Source organism: Oxyura jamaicensis, chromosome 11, assembly GCF_011077185.1.
Source record: "Oxyura jamaicensis isolate SHBP4307 breed ruddy duck chromosome 11, BPBGC_Ojam_1.0, whole genome shotgun sequence".
In the NCBI taxonomy this organism is placed as follows: Eukaryota; Metazoa; Chordata; class Aves; order Anseriformes; family Anatidae; genus Oxyura; species Oxyura jamaicensis.
This window is the reverse complement of record NC_048903.1, coordinates 9,842,136-9,862,164: the sequence shown is the minus strand read 5'-3', so window position 1 is coordinate 9,862,164 and position 20,029 is coordinate 9,842,136. Positions and strand designations below refer to the sequence as shown.

At 35.6% G+C, this 20,029-nt stretch overlaps 1 protein-coding gene and 1 long non-coding RNA gene across 5 annotated transcripts in view; one reads left to right on the top strand and one right to left on the bottom strand.

Moving 5' to 3' along the window:
• Window positions 1-5,017: 5,017 nt before the first annotated feature.
• Window positions 5,018-20,029, bottom strand: part of ZNF507 (zinc finger protein 507) — an 18,401-nt gene continuing 3,389 nt past the window's right edge. For 3 of the 4 annotated variants that reach the window (XM_035337062.1, XM_035337063.1, XM_035337064.1), the window contains 6 exons: window positions 16,817-18,948; window positions 15,808-15,913; window positions 11,574-11,688; window positions 9,277-9,381; window positions 6,485-6,619; window positions 5,018-6,350 (listed from right to left, as the gene is read on the bottom strand). In XM_035337062.1, coding sequence (XP_035192953.1) covers window positions 5,987-6,350; window positions 6,485-6,619; window positions 9,277-9,381; window positions 11,574-11,688; window positions 15,808-15,913; window positions 16,817-18,943 — 2,952 coding nt within the window. In that variant the 5' untranslated portion in view covers window positions 18,944-18,948 and the 3' untranslated portion in view covers window positions 5,018-5,986. The remainder of the gene's footprint in view (window positions 6,351-6,484; window positions 6,620-9,276; window positions 9,382-11,573; window positions 11,689-15,807; window positions 15,914-16,816; window positions 18,949-20,029) is intronic. The other variant, XM_035337065.1, reaches the window with a different exon arrangement.
• Window positions 16,359-20,029, top strand: part of LOC118172881 — a 19,650-nt gene continuing 15,979 nt past the window's right edge. The window contains exon 1 of the long non-coding RNA XR_004753891.1: window positions 16,359-16,493. This is a non-coding gene — a long non-coding RNA (uncharacterized LOC118172881). The remainder of the gene's footprint in view (window positions 16,494-20,029) is intronic.

The window sequence follows — 20,029 nt, the reverse complement described above, 5'->3', positions numbered from 1 at the left end:
GGGAGGAAATAAACTTCGGCAGGATGCTTAGGGAGGAAATAAACTTCTGCTGAGGCTCTTGCGTTGTATTAAGGCAAAGGGAGCACGGTATTTCAGCCCAGGGATTAGAATACCTGGATGCCATGTCATGCTACAGAGACTTTTTTTTTTTTCTCCAGGTTTTACATTAGAGGAAATGGGATAAAGCCGCACAACAGTGCCGTGTACTGTAGTGTAGCATTTAAACCCATTTGCAGTTTCAGGTTTTTTACTCTAATGTATTTGGCCCAGGACCATAACTAACAACAAAGTGAAAGAACATAATCTGTCTATGTCAGTGTAAGCCAGATAATACCAGGAATGGGCACTCTGGTGGTACTTTCTCTCCTTGGCCAGCAACAGTTACAACTGTTTTTTTTATCATTATTTTTATTTTTACTTTGGTTCCATTTTTGGACAAAGATGGGAAGCAAAGCTCCAGCAAGGCCAAGAAATGTAGCGTGTATTTAAAATTAGGTTTCAAGATTTACCTTACATGATGTCCATCACTTGAAAAAAGCTGTGTAAGGCTTCTACTCCATTTAAATTAGGGACAAAATTCCCACTAGCTTCACTGTGAATTTTGAAGACACAATTCTGTCCTTTAGCATTGTTCCACTGTAACTACATGCAGGCTTCCTTGTATTCAGAACTTGTTTTAATAGTCTCATATTTCACAGAATCACAGAATAGTCTAGGTTGGAAGAGACCTCCAAGATCACCGAGTCCAACCTCTGACCTAATGCTAACAAATCTTCCAGTAAACCATATCCCTAAGCTCTACATCTAAACGTCTTTTAAAGACCTCCAGGGATGGTGACTCAACCACTTCCCTGGGCAGCCTATTCCAGTGACTAACAACCCTTTCAGTAAAGAAGTTCTTCCTAATATCCATCCTAAACCTCCCCTGGTGCAACGTTAGCCCATTCCCCCTTGTCCTGTCTCCAGGAATGTGGGAAAATAGACCAACACCCACCTCACTACAGCCTCCTTTCAGGTACCTGTAGAGTGCAATAGTGTCACCCCTGAGCCTCCTTTTCTCCAGGCTAAACAGTCCCATCTCCCTCAGCCGCTCCTCATAAGACTTGTTCTCCAGATCCTTCACCAGCTTTGTAGCTCTTCTCTGGACTCGCTCAAGCACCTCCATGTCCTTCTTGTAGCGAGGGGCCCAAAACTGAACGCAGTACTCGAGGTGCGGCCTCACCAGAGCCAAGTATAGGGGGACAATCACTTCCCTGGACCTGCTGGCCACGCTGTTTCTTATGCAAGCCAGGATGCTGCTGGCCTTCTTGGCCACATGAGCACACTGCTGGCTCATATTCAGCCCACTGTCAACCAATACCCCCAGGTCCTTCTCTGCCAGTCAGCTTTCTAACCACACATCTCCCAGCCTGTAGCTCTGTTTGGGGTTGTTGTGCCCCAGGTGCAGGACCCGGCACTTGGCCTTGTTGAACTTCATACCGTTGGCCTCGGCCCATCTGTCCAGCCTATCCAGATCCTCCTGCAGAGCCTTCCTACTCTCGAGCAGATCGACACATGCACCTAACTTGGTGTCGTCTGCAAACTTGCTGAGGGTGCACTCGATCCCCTCGTCCAGATCATCGATGAAGATGTTAAAGAGGACTGGCCCCAGTACCGAGCCCTGGGGGACTCCACTAGTGACCGGCCTCCAACTGGATTTGACTCCATTCACCACAACTCTCTGGGCCCGGCCATCCAGCCAGCTCTTAACCCAACGAAGTGTACGCCAGTCCAAGCCATGAGCAGCCAGTTTCCTGAGGAGAATGCTGTGGGGAACGGTGTCAAATGCCTTACTGAAGTCAAGGTAGACCACATCCACAGCCTTTCCCTCATCCACTAAGCGTGTCACCTTGTCATAGAAGGAGATCAGGTTCGTCAAGCAGGACCTGCCCTTCATAAACCCATGCTGACTGGGCCTGATCGCCTGCTTGCCCTGCAACTGCCGCATGATGACACCCAAGACAATCTGCTCCATGAGCTTCCCTGGCACTGATGTTAAACTAAGAGGCCTACAGTTCCCCAGGTCTACCCTCCGGCCCTTCTTGTAGATGGGCGTCATGTTTGCTAGCCGCCATTTCATCACTACCATTACTTTTTCAAAACTTGCATTAACATTATTAACTAACATCTTGATACAAGAGTGTGAAATGGCAGTAAACTATTTTAAGTACTTCTTGATATAAACAGATTCCCATCTCTAAACACTGGTTTGTGTCTCTGTTTTCCGTATTCATAACCCTATTTCATACAGGTCAAATAAAAGTGACTAAAGTGTTTAACAAAAAAAAAGTTTATTACCAAAATACATTATCAAAGTCAATACATGACAAACTCCTGTAAAGCAAAATAAATTATTCTAGCATTGTACAGTATTTCAGAAGGTAGTTAAAAGTAGTACTACAGACTTTGCTTCATAGTTCCAAACAGTCATCTATCAGGAACACAATCCTAGAGAGAGCTTAAGGCATGCAGCTTAACGTGCTGGATAATTTTATAAAATGGAAGTCATCTTATTTAATAAGATACAGTATCAGAATTAACTGCAGTCTTTACATGTCAGTTTTCTAATTTTTTTTTTATACTTTGGCTATAAAAGCAGTGCCATAGTGTTACAATACCTTTTCTTAAAAAAATACATGTACCTATGTCCATGAATATCAAATGCAAATGTAAATTTCTATTAAATATATCTTAACAAATGTTACTTTCAGCACCAACTGTACATTTTAAAAAATGATTAAATAAGTGCTTCTGAAAGAAGAAAATACAATAACTCTGACTGAATCCCACTTTATTTTTCCAGGCCAAGCATAAATGAGAAAGATGAAATATGCACCTATTTATTGGTATTGTCTAGTATGAATGAAGTTTTCTCTTTAGTAGAAGTATAGGCTTCTAAAATCAAAGCTGCAAGTTACAGTTCATGTCATGGACCAAACTCTTAATTAAAACAAACAGCAAGTGAAATAGCTGATCAGCTCATAGTGCTGTGACAGAAGATCTGAAAATACATTAAAAGCTTAAAGAAAGGGGGAGACTGCAGAGTTGGTGACTTTGAAATGTGCTTGAAAAACCCTTGCATAACATACAGCCAAGCCAACCATACACTTTTTAAAGCAGATAACCTGAGAAATACTTTGCTTTCAGAAACTAATCCTATAATTACTTCACATGCAGAAGTTCTGATAAAGGCAGTGGGAATTTTGAGTGGGTAACTAATGGTAATCAGCATGGAGACAGTTAAAAATACCTCTGTGCATATGGGGAAGAATTATTTGTTAGCATTTGATAGGACTGATAACAGTTTTTAGAGGCAACTAACTTTATACTATTTTATAGTAACACATGGTCAAAGCAGAAAAAAGCAACGAGATGGCAAAGAGCAAATGTAAATAGATACATCCTGCTTAGGAATCCCATTACAGACAGTCTCTGCATTTTATTTAACGCTGCAAACATGTACACCAGAATTGTTAATTTTGATTGAAAGCTACTTGCTTTTTAAGTCTTGGTGCACTGCCATCTTCTTTTTAGCTTATAAATGCAAGTTTTTCACCTTTCTTTCTCTAGCAGAGCAATGTTAAAATAATTATCCCTTTATGCAAATATAAGGACATGGCAAAATACTGTTTCTGTGAATGTTGGCTGGTAGTTTAACATTACTGTGGATCTCTTCATACCTTTAATTTTTTCAACATAGGATCTCTGAATGAAGAAGATCAGATATACTGCAAATAGTTTACTACTTTCACATGAATTCCATACTGAATTCTGTATCAATAGATAAAATATTGGTGTCTATAAGACAGTATGAATATCCCTTTAGAAGTTTACTATCTCTAATTGATTTTGAGATGTGAATAAATCTTGTTTATCAAATGAAAAATCTATCTTTAGAAATATTAAAAATAACTTTTAACTGAAAATACTACAAGTCTGTATTTAAAATATCTCAAATATGACACAAAAATGCTTTGACATTATATCAATTTTTAAAGTAAAATGCGTACTTTCTGATACCAATTTTATATATTAAAAAAACCTGCAGGTATTTAACTGAAAGAAAAGGAAACCACTTAACAACAAAAAATGTTGAATGTACGTGGAATCTTAGTGCCTTTTACACTGGCATTTAGATTTTGTGCTGCTTCATAAAGTAGTAACCAGACCTGTTTGCTTCTTTTCCTGTTTGCCACTTAGTCAGCAATGCACAACAGACTGTATGCTACACATACCACCTTCTTAGACTTACTGTTCTATCTCATTTCTGCTAGCGGAAATATATAAATACGAAATAAATGTAAAACACTATTTTTCTATGAATAAGTCATTTTTTAAGTAATGAGCTTCTAAAAAAATCAGGTAACGGCCACACTAGAAAGCTTAAATCAGGTTACAAAAGGGCTTATTTGGAAGTGCTACTGCTTCTCTTGATTGAAGTGTATATTTCAAACAATTTAAGTAGCCAACTTTATGAATGACCTCAACAAAATTGCCAGGTAATTAGCCTGTATAAAAATATTTCCAACTGAGATGTAGATGAATGTTGTGTTCTGCAAACTGCTGTAACACACACAAAAAGAAAGCACTGTAGTTTTACAGTGTTTTACAAGGGAGAAATTTCTATCTGTTTTTTAGAAAAAGTAATCCCTAATTCCCCTTATGAGCCTGTATTATATAAACAAGTAAAATTTATTCTATAAGTGACTGTTTTTGATGATTTTGCTTAAAATATGGTTTCCATATTTTATTTTTCGAAATATAACTTTCTATAGGAACATTACTATGATTACTTTATCCTTCCGTGAATTATATCTACAGTTACAACCCTGCCACACAAATGGGAAATTTATACAGCCGGTGCAATTTTCAAGGAACTCCAGAACATGTAGGCATTTCTCAAAATCCCCTTCCTTCCTCATCTGCATCCTTATGAATCTATACAGATTTAAAAATATCTATATAGATTATATAGAATCTATATAGATTTAAAAATATATTTGGCAATTACTGTTAGTACCTTGTTCTCATTAAAAAACAGTGCTCCTATATACTGCAATCACCACAAGTTAACAGTGACATATGAGATGATTTGTTTTGGAAGTTTAGTTTAACTTTTTTATTATTATTTATTTCTTTTTCTTAAATAGTTCTGCTGAATGTGTTAAAGCCTTTAAGAAACAGCAGGCCATTATTATGAAGAATCTTTTACACACTATCAATTAAAAGATACCAGCTTTTAGTTAGGATCCAATCAGAGAAACAGTTATTAACAAAATGCTTCCAGTTTACTCAGCTCCTGGTGCTCTAAATCAACAGATAGGATATCACTCTTTTTTGTAAAACAACCTGGAGTTTGTAAGGTCTTAAATAGATTGGGAATACACATACACGTGCATGCAAGCACACACGTGCCCTTATCTCCCCTCTCTCTACCTTCCAGAATCCAGGCTGAGTTTGATGAAATCATGTTGTAAAATTTGTATTTGGTAAGTTGCCATCTTCAAGAAAGAGGGTAAAAACATTCTTGCATAACTATTTGGAAAGCAGTAAAGCTTTCAGTTGATACAAAGCTTTCATGCCTTTAGGTTTTAATATACTGTACTTTATGTATTTATATAATGCTTTATTACTGACTAGTACCTGACAGTAGAAGGAAAGAAAAAAACAACAATCCCACATTCTTGGCACCATACAGAGAAATAACAGGTTAAAATGGATCATTCTATTCCCTACACCTGATATTTATCTCTAAAATGATTTATCAGTCCCTAGTTATTGAAAATCCCTTCTTATTCAAAGTCCCTTCTTATTGAAACAAGGACTTAGAATGGGAAATCAGCAAGTTTTGCTTGCAATTCTTCTCTTTACCAAGTTTCTCAGGCAAAATTAGTAAAGATAGAAAATATTCACTCTAGGAAACCCCCTCATCAACTTAATGCTTCACCTAGTTTGTGCTCTGATTTGTGCTGTTGTCCTTATTTAGGATGATGTTTATGATTTCACCCTCATGTTCTTTCATATGATCCAGGAGATTTTCTTTGTTGGTAGACTCAAAACCACAAATGCAGCAGCAGAAGAGAAGAACACAATATTCTGTGCCAAGATGGGGTAGAGTGGAGTTCTTTTCTAAACCACATGAGGTATTCATCAAGTTAGGTTTTTCATTTTCATCAGAACCTGAAATTTCATTATTAGTCTGGTTGATAGACTCTGTAAAAGACACCAGGTTGTCTGAACTTCCTAGTATAGGTACTGTACTTTCATCTGTGCCTTCCAATAAGATTTTGTCAGGAAGCTGTCCTTGAAACCTGAAATAATAATAATAAAAGAAACAACTATCAAAACATACAGCTGTTGCTTTTTGACAGGAATTGTACTCTGGATCGGAGGTGGCTCCTTAGAAAATTCTAGATAATAGGACTTGAAAATAGGTAAGACATACCTGCTACTTTGCAAAATTGCATCATTAATAGCCTTGTTCACTTGTTCATAGTTATAGTTTTGGTCACTTGCATGTTTCCACATGTGGGACTTCAGGGACGGAGGATGGCTACATACATATCCACAGAGAGAACATCTAGAGAAAAGATGTGGGGAAGAGATGCATTTAAAAGTTAATTTTTACTATTGTACTAATTCACTGCTTCTTTCAAAAGGATGAGTAAGCAGCAAGATACAAGTCAATCCTCTTCTTTGTTGCCCTGTTCAATTTCATAACTAGGTCAAAAAAGTTTAACTGTTATTCCAAAATTTAGGACTATTTATACAGTCTGAGAACTTCAGACTTCTTACATAATTTAACTGAAATCTTATATGTTTTGCCTGATAAAACTGTTTAAATACTGCAAATATGCAGTAGTTCAGAAACATGGAGATGTCTGTGTGGTATCTGGCAGCCACGTGGGCAGTTCTCTTTGCCATTGTTCTGAACCAAGCAGGTGCTGTAAAATTAGAAATGCTGATTTTAACTGAACTAATAAAGCCTTTCTTGCTTCAAATATTAATTTATTTGAGGATCACAGAATCACTGAAGGTGGAGGGGACCTCTTGAGATTACCTAGTCCAACCCAGCTGTTCAAGCAGGATCAGCTAGAGCAGTTTCCCACACAGTGTGCAGTCAGGTTTTGAAAACAATTGCAGATTGAGACTCAGATAATTTTGTCCATAGAGTTTTCCAGCAGCCCAAGGTACTAGAAGGCTAAATCTTCTATCTCCCTATAAAACACTGACTTATACAGTGAAGAACAACATATATACTGACTTGTTCTTCAACTAAGTTTGAATTTTATACATAAAATTCTGGAAAAAAAAAAAAAACACAGCCTAAATAATCCTAATTATTAAACTATGCTTGATCTTTTCAAGAAAAATGGTTTGAAAAATGCTTTTTAAGTTTTAGAGGTAATTTTTATCCCATTAAATTTAATTTACACTCCTAGTATTTAGGAAGTAAGGCATTCATGTATGCAATCCCAATTACTTCTTTCTCTCTTTCTCCCAGTAGTCCAACCCCTTTTCTAAAAACAGTTGCAAATTCAGACTACTATGACACTCAGATAAACACAAAGCAGAATTCAGACCTGAACACAATGTTTCTTTCTCTGCTAGAATTTGATTGGATAGTTTAAAGCACTGAAAAATAAATTCCATTTACATAGACATATTGTATATTTACAGACACAAATAATATGACTGATCAAAACCCAATGGGCTTTTCTCGTACATGAACATACAACAGCATGAAGGAGATGAGTGATACTGTTTATCATCACTCTGGAGCGGAATAGTACTCAGGGTAAAGATGCGGTAGCTCACTGTTTTTTTGGACAAGGAAGCTGCTTTGCTTAGCTACTTAGGAAGTTTCTCAAACCACATGGAGAAGGCCAGGATCAAATTTTTCTACATACTGAAGGTGAACTGTTTCTAACAAATTATAGTTAGGAATGCATCTCAGTCTATCTCATTCATTTGTCAATGAGAATGAGATGATTTCTACCCAAGCAATGGGATCCCCTGGTAAGTTGTATTACGATACGTCTATTAAAATTACTACTATACTAGTTAAGTTTTTGTAAATTTATAAGAAAGACTTCTTCAGAAATAGGACCTGGAAACACAAGAAGGCCTGCATATAACAGTGTTTAAAAATTACAATGGTAGACTGCCTTCCTTATGTAGTGAGATAATTCTGTCCTGCTGGGGAACAACAGACATGGCCTTCTAGCTCACTTGTCTCAATTATGTGATTTGGAATATACTACTCTATTTTTTCCTCTTCCTTCTAATTTGCAGCATTGTAAAGAAATGTTTTCAAAAATAGACAAGGTCACCCTCAGATTGAGAATCTTAGTATTTCAAATAAGACTTTTTCAAAACAATGCCATCATTAAAAATAAAAGGCAGACCTTATCATTCATTTACAGATAAAATTAGGTCACAATGAGTTTTTGCAAAACACAAGAGTCAAAAAATAATCTTAATTCTGTTCTGTATGCACACGTATTCCACTAGTCTTTTATTATATGATGCTATATAATTTTTCTGCAATACTAGCACAGCTTGGTCAGTGGATTGGTACACAGTGAATGAAGCAACAGCTGAGTGACTTAACCCTTTTTAATGACAGTCTCTTTTTTTGAAGTACATTAATTTTCTCTCTATGTATGTAAACATATATGGACAGACTAAAAACTACAGTCATCAGTTAAACATAAGGACTATTCATACTCATTCTTAACTAGGGCAGTGTGATTCCAATCTGGATTCTAACTAATGTGTATATACTAAGGCTGTGCCTAGACTAGGACTAGGATATTAAACAAAGCCAGAGAACATTCCTGGGTGCTGGAATTTAACATGTGCATGGTTTTGGCACATACATTCTCCTAAACAATTCCAGCCATGAATTCCAGCCATGCTTTGGTAATTAATACTGTCCAGAAACCTCTTGCAATAGGCATTTTATATGCAACCACCCTATTTTGGAAAGAGAGAGCGGAATGCTGTACCAGAGGGATGCCATGGACCTATTTAATTAGCTAGCATAAATATCACCTGGGAACACCACATCAAATCTCTTTCCTTTTCTCTCTCCCTTTCAAAAAAAAAGAAAAGTCACTGGAACAAAGAGTGAATATAGAAGGGAAAATAATAGAATCTAAACTCTGCTTTATACCTTAACACAACAAAACCACTACTATCATAGCTTTTTGCTATATCAGAACTGTTACATACTTGTACTGTTCCATTAGCTGCACTGCCTGATGCTCCTGGGGGTGGCGCCTCATATGACATTTCAAGCTATTCATATTTGTGGTGGCGAAGTCACATACTCGACATCTAAAGAGACAACAACAAGTAAACTATTCTGACAATTAACTACTAACACTTCCAGAAATAAAATCTAAGAGAAAGCAAAGGTATCTGGAAAGACTACAATTAAAGGCTAACAATATTTACAGAAGTCCAAGTGATGACATCTAACTTTCAATTTTTGGACCATGAGAACCTTTTGCACTCCAAAGACTCCAACTTTGAGCTAGAATCACTATAAATACTGACCGCGGTCCATCCTTACATCTACCTTGTGCACCTCTACTGAAGCTGGTGTGCCTCATGATCTATAAGGGATGCTCTTAAAGTAGCTGTGATGTAGACTGCTTGGCTATGTTACACAAAGGCAGAATATGGCCATAAAATCTATAGGGGAGACAGTGTATTTAGGAGTGAGTCCTGGTATCATTGTCTAAAAAAAATTATAGATTAGATCCAGATTGAGATCCCTGGATTTGGACCCCAGAATATTACACAAAATACCAAGACATGCATAAGTATCAGTATACTACCACATAACATATTAAAACAGATCTAATGGAATCCATCAAGATCAGCTAAACCTTTGCATATTTATCAGGATTTTAATCGTCTCTTTTTTGAAAAGGTAAAATGTCCAACATTTACGAAGTCTGGTCTATAGAGTGAAAAAGGTTGAAACTGCACGGTATTTAACTAGAGGTTACTAACTTTATTTTTGAAAGGATTTAATTATGCATTATTAAACTCCAGAAGGTATCAAATCAATACAAATAAATCATTAGAGGCTATACAGTTTAATTTCCAACATTTTTTGTTAAATAATAAAATATCTTTATGAGTGTGAAAATCACTACAATGTACTTAGGTTGCTATCTGATCAAGCAGAAAGGCTTGAGGAATACATCTTTCAAAAGAACAGAATACCATAAATACTGGATCTTTACAGTTTTTAAGCTGTGTCTTGAGTATCCTAACAGGTCTGCAGATGTGTCTAAAGGACTCATGCATAAATAATAAGAAAAGCAAGCTGGATCAGTAGGCTTAAATTTAGTAAGCAGCAGTCTGTATCATCAATGGAAAATTTTCAAAGGTTCCTAAATCAAACAGGGTGGGCTAACACCAATTCAGAAAACTACCAAATACCAAAATACCATGATACTACAGTATCTGCTGTTCCAACCTGACTAAGTTAACAAATAATGGAAATAGGGAAGATTCTGGGAAGAAAAAAAAGCTATATGTATTCCACACTTGCTTTCAGAGCAAACATCTTGCAAATTTTTGCTAATGATAATGGATATTGTTATAATGCATAAATCAAAACACATGTCCTGTTTTTTTTTTTTTGTTGTTGTTGTTTGTTTGTTTTTAGCCAAAAGAGAAAGCTACTGGCTCAGTTAAGCTTTCAACGTGTTAAGACGAGTTTCCAGAATTTGCATTAAAAAGACGGAAGTTTATTAGCTCAAAAATTGCATTAACTTAGATCTATTTCTAGCCACTAGAGAGGGACAGAGATCCAGAGAAGAATGAGCACAGATTGAAATGGCAGGAATTTATACAGCAACCAGAAAAATGCATGATTTACTTTTTCTGCTGAGAACCCGTAGTACTAAATGTAATTCTAGATATCCAAGTTTCTCTATAAATCCATGTAACACCCATCTACAAAAGCTCTAAAAATTGATCCTAAATGTATTAACATTGTTTGAAACCTGTAAAAAAGGTAAGGGGACAGGATGAAATGCAGCGATTTGCTAAACTGTAAGAGCCAAGACTTTATGGATGTACCTTGACTCCTCCTCCTTTCTTCATTAAAGAATATGAATCTTGCCGTTTACTTTGCTCCTTTGAAAAAATGCTTTAAAAGTATCAATATGACAATGGAGAACACTTTGCAATAAGTATACAATGAAGTATTTAATGAGTCTGCTAAATAAATTATTGCTGTTGGCCAAAGTTCAATATTAGAAGGTAATTATTTCCCTTTCCACATCTGGATACTTGAAACTGAAAACCAGCAGTTTTCACATACGATGCATCCTGGAGACACTAGGAAATCAATTACATAAGCTTGAGTCAAACAGAAAGCATGGCTCCTTCAAATTTGCAGTAAAATTATAGTATTGACATTCTTTAATTTATCTTCAAAATTGCATTAAAACAAGCAGACTAAAAGCCTGCTTAGCAAATTAGTTAGCAATAATTGAGACTCTTACCTATATGGCTTATCAGAGTTATGAATTCGTCTGTGATTTCGTACCCCAACATAAGTTGTACTTGTGTAGTCACATACATCGCATCTATACAGTTTCTGAAGTGAAGACTTATTTCCTATATGAAAAACACAACATTTTAGACAGTTGAATCCAGCATTGTCAGTTCTCAGACGATAATTTCAGCACAGCTGAATTATGAAACATGAATTAAAACCGAAAAGTAATACTTTAGTATCTGGAGCAATCTGGCAATAGACATAGAGATAGTAAAGGTACATTTTATTTAACATGCTGTTCTGCATTTGCCCTGCTTTCTACTGGAATTACTAAAATTTTAAGAAGACACATTCTTTGTATGAATTCTTCCCTTCTTCCAGTTGGGTCAAAATCCTGAGTTACAGCAAAAGGTGAAAAAAAGTGGGAACTGCTGAACTTTTCACTGCTTTGTAGAATGAATGAGAAGATGGGCACTAAGAAAGGAGAAGTTTCTAACTGTAGACGCACTACATTCACAGCCATTTTCAGAAGAATCTGAGATGATCAAAAAAAAAAAACCACACCCAAAAACCAAAATAAACAACAAAAATCAAACCACAAAACAAAACAAAACAAAAATACTGACCAGATATATAAAGAAATAATTTGGAACGTCTCCAAATTACTGAAAAGCAATAGCAACAAAAATCATTTTTCCTTCCAGAATAAAAGAGACTCTTGAAAAATTAATGGTTGCAGAGACAAAGGCTAATGACTAATTTAACATAGGAAAATCTGTGCTCAGAAGTGCACAGTTTGAACATTTTTGGGATGTGACTGTGTAGACTTCAACAGCCCTATTCCTGCTCCCTCACTGAATAACGTAACTGATCTGGGTTAAAATATGAACATTTAAGAAGAGGGATGGTATTTTTAATGCAGGTCATTTTCCCACTCCAGCCCATAATACAGCAGCTTTCATGCACTCTTCAAATGAGGTTAACAACAGAAACACAAAGGAATAACAAACTGGAGCTGTTTAAATCAAAGCTACTTTGACTACTGTCAAAAGAAACATTTAATTAAAATCTAAGGTCTTGCTTTCTGCATCTAACCTCTTCACTAGTTGAAGTTTTTAGGTTTTTCCTTTTTGAAGAGCAAGTAAGGTAGGTGCTTGAGTTCATTTCAACTTTACATCAAATTCTTGTTCGCTGACTGAACAGTCAAGCCATTTGCAGTTCAACCTTAAAGTTCTTAAAGCAAAATATATCAGAATTCTTCCTACTATATGCTCTTATAGCTTTTTAAAATTTACTGTTAAAAAAATCTTTAATTCAAATTTAAAAAATAATCTTAATTTCACCCTTGAAGACATTAGAGTTTGCATTTCTGTAGTTATTCTTTTATGAATATACATTTATGCAGAACGCAAATGAACACAAAGACACTGGGGTGCAGATCTTTGGTAGAGCACAGGTTTTGTAAAGGTTGGGCTATTGCATGCTCTACCCGAATGGGTTTTCCTTCTTAAATTCTGCAACTTTAGAATAAACCTTTTCTAAATGTATTTTCTGTTATGAATTTGGTATTTTATTGGGCAGGCTGCTTAAAACAAACAGTATCTAATGAGATTTTTAATGTTATGCACACATATTATCTATTGCATAGTTGTAAGTGGCTAACCACCCAGTTACACATACGTAGGAGCAATTATTTATATCAATCACTACATTAGATTTAGCCTTTCAACAAAATACACATGAATTATGTAACACATCATACAATCTCTAGCTTCAGTCATGTCCCCTGCCTCCTCCAGCAGCTTATTTCTTGAGGTTGTGGGGATTTTGCTTTCTGGATTGAGGACATCAGGTCTCTTAAAAGTGAAATGACAGATCTTTATTCTCAAAGCAGTAACCGGTGCTCCTGTAATTCTGCTTATTACCCTATTCCTTCATTATTAGACATTTATAATCTAATCATATCCAGTGTCACAATTCTCTCTTTTAATTTATAGTACAACCATGATGAATAAAGAGACTTTTAGGACTAAATATTTCATAATGAAATGCAACTGGTCCAGCTCAGGCATCTTTCACATAAACAAATCCTATGCCATAAACTTCTTTGTTCTGTGTTGCTTTATAGGAATGACATCTGTTTGACAAGAGATTGCTGTACTGCAGTAGTCTTGCAATTTGATTATAAATTGGTTCTGAAATAATTTAAGCATTCCAAAGTATGAGTTAATAAAAGTTTAAAAGGAGAACTGCTTTCATTCAAACCACATTACTGAATTTCATGTGGGGTAAACATTTAATTACGGTGCCTGGATGTAAGATTTTTATAAGACAGTAATGAGCAAAAAAAACTTTTTAAAAAATCTCTGAAATAACTAAATTGAAGGCAGGCAGTTTTCACAAACAGAGGTTCCTCCTTTGTGGAGGTTAAGTTACCAGGTCAGAATATATATAACATCTAACACCACCTTTTAAAATGTAGTATTTTCAGAAGCTGCTAGCTATCTTGATTTTCAGTCACCTTAGAAGGACTTCAGCTCAAAAGGTACAGTATTCATAAGTCTGATATGTTTCAGGCATCTCAAAGTACTTACTGCTTTATTAGGTCATCTTTAAAAAATCTTGGTTTAAAATAGTCAAAACAATGTCATAACTACTAATCCAAGCTGTGCTACCATATATTTGTAACCAGCTAAACTCACAATGTGTTTCTTATCACTTCTCTTACATTTCTGCTATTACTTCTGAAGAAAAAAAAAAGTACTTAATGGTCTCACTACCAGCAGACCCTCCCTAGCCTTTTTTCTGCTCCCCTGGAATTCAGATGGCTATCTGAAGCTTAGGTCTTATGAATGTAATAAGCACTACAGAACAATTTCCTGAATTTAAATGTCTTAATGTCTTCTGCATTGATGAAAGCAAAAAGGAGCTGGGAAGGGTCATTCTACCTGAGGCTAGTGAGGCAATTAATTTTTAATTTTCCATCACATATGCTGATAGCCAAAACAAGAGGCAGCGTGCGCTAACAGAACCAGAGTTAAGGATCAGTCAGAAGTTAATGATCTCACTTTATTCTGACATGTACCATATTGCTTTGGACAATTTGTTAATGGTTCAAGCCGTCCACCTGGCTCATGCTGCTTAGTACCTTTCTTCACAAGTAGCTGTGCTAACGTCAACAAGGTGAGAGTAGAACCCAGATATTTCAACTGCAATCTAAGTACTATTATAGTACACATTTTGCTATATAAACAAACAAGAGACATAGTTAGGACAGAAAAGAGCTATGAACACAAAATGTGAAATATTTTAGCTCACAGTTGTTCAGAGGTGATATCATTACTAGCATTTTTCAACAGTGCTCTTAAGATTGCTAAGTACAAAAAAAAAACAAACACTACAGTTCTGCCTATAGAAGCTTTGTAAATATTTTCAGGAGCTTCATCTCACCAGAAAAGAGGATGCATTGAAGTTACAGTATTAGATACTGGGCCTCCAGAGTACTGAAAGGATTTTTAGGACCACATTTCCCTTAACTTCAAGGATTAGCTATTTTCGTCCTATTTCACTACCTTTACACATCAAATTTGTTTTTCTTAAGAACACTACTGAATTATAAGCAGATACACAGTTAAGCAAACATTTAAGAAATGCATACCTATGGTTACCCTGGTGACTATTACATATATAGCTTGCATTTTTAAAATGTTCTACATTTGCCTCTCCAGGACTAAAACAAATGACTCATTTCGGACATTACCATAATTAAACAGAAACTTCTAATTGCAGAATAGACCGTATTTAATGTATATGCTGATAGAAAACTGTGTTACCACAATGAGTTTAAAAAAAGGGCTTTACTTTGTTTACTCTAGGAAATTTGGAAAATACTACAGCTGCTGAAGAAATGTAAAAAAGATTTTTTTCTTAAAAATGCAGAGTAATACTCCATACCAGTTATCTTTAAATATTTAAATTGTTTTTCAAAAAGAAGAAATAGAGGATCTGATTAAATGTGCAAAGAATGTCTTACCTACTAATAACTGTCAGTAAGAGATCTCAAAACTGATCATTTATGGTAAATTTGTACACTGAAAAGACCATGCATTTAGGTTAGGGATAGATGTAAAAACATTTTGGCCTGAAAGGGATCTTAAAAACAGTAAGCCTGCAAATATAGCAAACAAGTAATTTTATGAATGATTTTTTGTAGTTTGAAGTGACAATATAAACAGTACCTTCTCTTTCATCTATGTCATTTGAAACAATTAGTTTGTTAGATGTGGCTGTTGAAAAGATATCTGGAAGACGGTGTTGTTCTCTCTCATGATTTCGCAGTTGGCTCTGAAAAAACAATTGCCTATGTTTAAATATACACTACAAACATTCACGGGTCACTTCAGGTACTTTATAACATTGCTACTCAACTTTTAATGACAACTGTTATAAAACATACATTAGCATATATACAATATCCCTCAGTTTTACTAGAAACAAAATACATAACGTTAATTAATAACATAAAGGATTGATGAAAATGACTGATATGATTGTGATTTTTTGTTTTAAAAAAAACTGTTCATTAGAAAAATGACTATATACATTACATAGTATCTATAACTGTAATGTGTCATGCTGACTTTATTTTCAAGCTTTTTCTTTTCCCCATTTCCTTCTTCCCCCTTCTTCCTTCTTTCCATCTTGTACGTTCTCATGTACAAGTGGCAAACAGTTCTTCCTCCAGATTTATTATACTCCAAAAGCAATATTAGATAAGAGGTTACAGGATGGCTTGTGTAAAAACTGGTTCAATTTTCTTTTTGCCTCGTGACTTAAGAATGTGTTATTGTGGTTTCTACTTGCCTGGGGAGGAAGAGGGAAAGACAGCCTTTTTCTACCCAACCAGTATAGTTTTTCAAACTTAGTTTCCGCTATTAAGTTCTCTGGTGCTTCCACTTTTTTAGTTGCTACAGGTTAGCAGAACAACAGGATATTAAGATGTCCATAAGATGGTTTCATGTAAGTAACTTATGTGAAGAAGCAAGTTTATTTCATTGGGTAAGGTAGAGCAATTATAGCTGAATGGTATATTCAAAAAGTGCTGCTAGCAATAATCCTCAGTTGTAATGACAATGAAACCAGGCTATCTGACTGAATCAAGTTAGAAAGAGGGATCACCAATTATAAAAAAAAAGTAGCAAAATAGGTTATTTAGCAATTATAGACAGGCACAGGAAATAACTTTACCTTATAATGAAAGGATTCTTCACATTGTTTGCACTGATACATTCTTGTTTTGCAGTGGTTGATCATGTGGCTCTCTAAATCCTTACTATTGTCAGCGATGTGTTCACAGATAGGACACTGATAGGGCTGCCTCTGACGATGGACTCTCAAGTGTTGTTTTATGTAGCCCTTATTACCACTGCTGTAATGGCAGAGGCGACAGCGGTAGGGCCGATCTGCATTGGGTATATATTCTACTAGGTTACTTCCTGGAATATTTGCATCATTTGCATTTTGGCATTGTGCATTGTCTTGTAATTCTTTCAGAATGTCATCATCAGAAGCATTTTGATCTGTCCTCTCCTTCAGTTTTTCAATGACAGTGAGTAGTGACATACTAATGCCCATTTTAACTGGTGCTTCTGATAACTCTGGCTTTTCTTTCTGTATCTCAACTATTGCACATTCACTTTGGTTTAAGCCACTAAACTCCTCTGAAGGATTCTTAAGTGAGGATACCAATTTAGAATGAGCCATGCATGGGCCATCAGCCTCTCCCTGCCCTGTATCTGCAACCACACTGTCTTCCCCAGTCAAAGTCCTAAAGTTAGACCTTGTTAGTTCTGCAGCTCTAATAGGCATTGTAACAAGAGCTTCTGCAGCTAACGAGTGTAGTCGTAAAGACTCAGAATTTGTCCTTCTTCGTACAGGAGGTGCATTTTCATCAGTTGTTACATTTTTATTAGGGCTTAATTCATTCTCTTTCTTCTTGGTATTATTCCATCCTATTATTACTTCTTGGATTTCATCTGAATGATAAACTTCATCAGGTTCTTCGCAGATAACATGGGATGCTTCTGAGATGATTTTTTTTTCTGTTTCAATCTCAGTGTTTATCAAGAAAGGCTTTCGTAAGACACTTTCTTCAGCACCTGGCAAACGTTCAACTATTACATTAACATGACCCTTTGTATTTGTACTACAATTAATGATTTTCTGTGCTGATGAAAGTAGGCTATCAGTTACCAAATTATCCTGTTCTGTATCTGATACAGTCTCCTCTAAAACCTCTGTAGTAGGTGAATGCACTACAGACTGATTTATCATCTCTTCCTCTTTTACATTTGTTCCTACTGGCGATTTACATGACAGTTGCTCAGTATTGCAAATCTGAAGTTGAAGAGTAGGTTCACAATGGATATCTAGTTCATTATTTTCCAAAGAAAGAACAACTGCATCCATGCTATGAGGTGTATGAGTTACAACCGTCTCTGAGAAGTTGACAGTTTCATTTTCTTCCTCAAAGATAGGATAGGAACAATCAACTTCACCTGCATGTTTCCAAGCATGAGTTTTCAACATTCGTTGCTGACCACAGGTGTACCGACAGATTAAACACCGGTACATGCCATACTGCTCATAAGTATACCATTTCCTCCTACCCATTTCAGGCATATGAGTAGACTGAGTTATATCTTTACATTCCACATTTCCTGTCTGATCAGTCCCTGATTTGACACTTCCTTCCACTGGCCCTTGCAAAAATGAACTCGAGACATTTACACATTGCTGCACTTTTGTCTGGATGCTATTTTTACTACCATTCTCGTGGTAGTTTTGGAAGTGAGATTCAAGTTCTTCTTGGTTTTTAGAAGCAAAATGACATTCTGAGCACATTAATATCACTTCATTTTTCTGCCCATGTTGTTTTATATGTTCTTGTAGCATTAAGAGAGAAGGTGATAGAAACTTACATAGACTACATTGGTAGCATGTCACTTTTTTTTTGCTTTGTGGGAGACATTTGGTCACAAAATAATCAGCTTGTAACTCTTCAGTCTTTTTAGTAGCAATAACAGAGAGCTCAATTGCTTTAGCTGGGATTTCACAAAGATTGTCTGTTTCAAAGGACTGTGCAGAAGCATTAGGATGGGAACGTTTTTTCCCTATTAAAAGGCATCTTTGTGACTTCTCACTTTCAACTATTTTGCTTAGCTTCTGGATAACATGGATTAGTGGATCAGTTTTACATTTCTTCTGATCTTCGCTGTCTTGCAGTGTTGGGCGAACGACTGTTTCAGAAATCAGTACAGCTTCCTGTTCTCCAATACTTGGCATCAATACTGCAATGTTGCTTCCTTCTTCCATAATATCTAGGATAAAGTGTTTTATAAAATATTAAAATTAATACAATAATAAAAATACAAACCGGTACTATTTATCTACCAGATGTGGAAGCCCAACGCCACCAACTTCATAAAAACTTTCAGAATGGCTATTTAAATAGCCAAATATTTTGAGGACTAAGTAGATAGTATAGATACTATTCAAAATAGCTGGACAGAGTACTTCCAGGACAGCCTCTAACTGCATGCCTCCAAGTTGTATATTGGCAAGATAAATATTTTTCAAGCATAAGCTGATTAGCATTGTTACAACTATTGCTTTTCTTTACAAGGACTACCTATTTGAATGCTAGACAAATAAACCAATCAATAGTAACTTGCACATTTATGTGTAAAACTCATGATACAGTATGAAATTGTATTCCTGATGTACTCACTCTGATAAACTGATGTCTCCTAAAGCAACCGTCAATTTACAACAACATAATTTACAAAAATAAGCATTTCTTTCCTTGAAAAGTTAGTACAAATAAGTAATTCTGGCTTTGACTGTATTAAAAACCATTCAAATGTCAAAAGCATAATTAAAAATGTCGTTTTCTAGAAAAGCTACTAATTGTTGCTTTTCCTATAATTCCTTAATTGTAGGGAAGAATCAATTCATACATGTTTTTATTTTTGTTTGTTTGTTTTGAGGGAAAGCTAAAGATAGTATTTCCACTTACACTTTCTTTAAACATATCTAACCATAAACCACAGGCAATAATGTGGTAGCATTGGAGGTTAATTTAGAAGCCAGTATGTATAAATTTACATGAAAAGATACTTTGTGATGTGGGCAAAGCTGTGGGGTAGAGACGGGGGTGCTGGACAGAGAGTCTTCCAGTGGAATTTACTTCTGAAAAAATGTATGAAAATAACCTACTCAAGTTCCACTATATATATACACACATAAATGGGTATTCAATATACATTTTTAATACTGTATTTAAAATGTAGAACATAGAGAGATGGCAGATATTTCTTTTTTTCAGTTATCCTTGAAATTTTATTCCAACTTTTTTTTTTTTTTTAATTTTAGTTTTATTTTTATTTTTTTTTCAAGAAA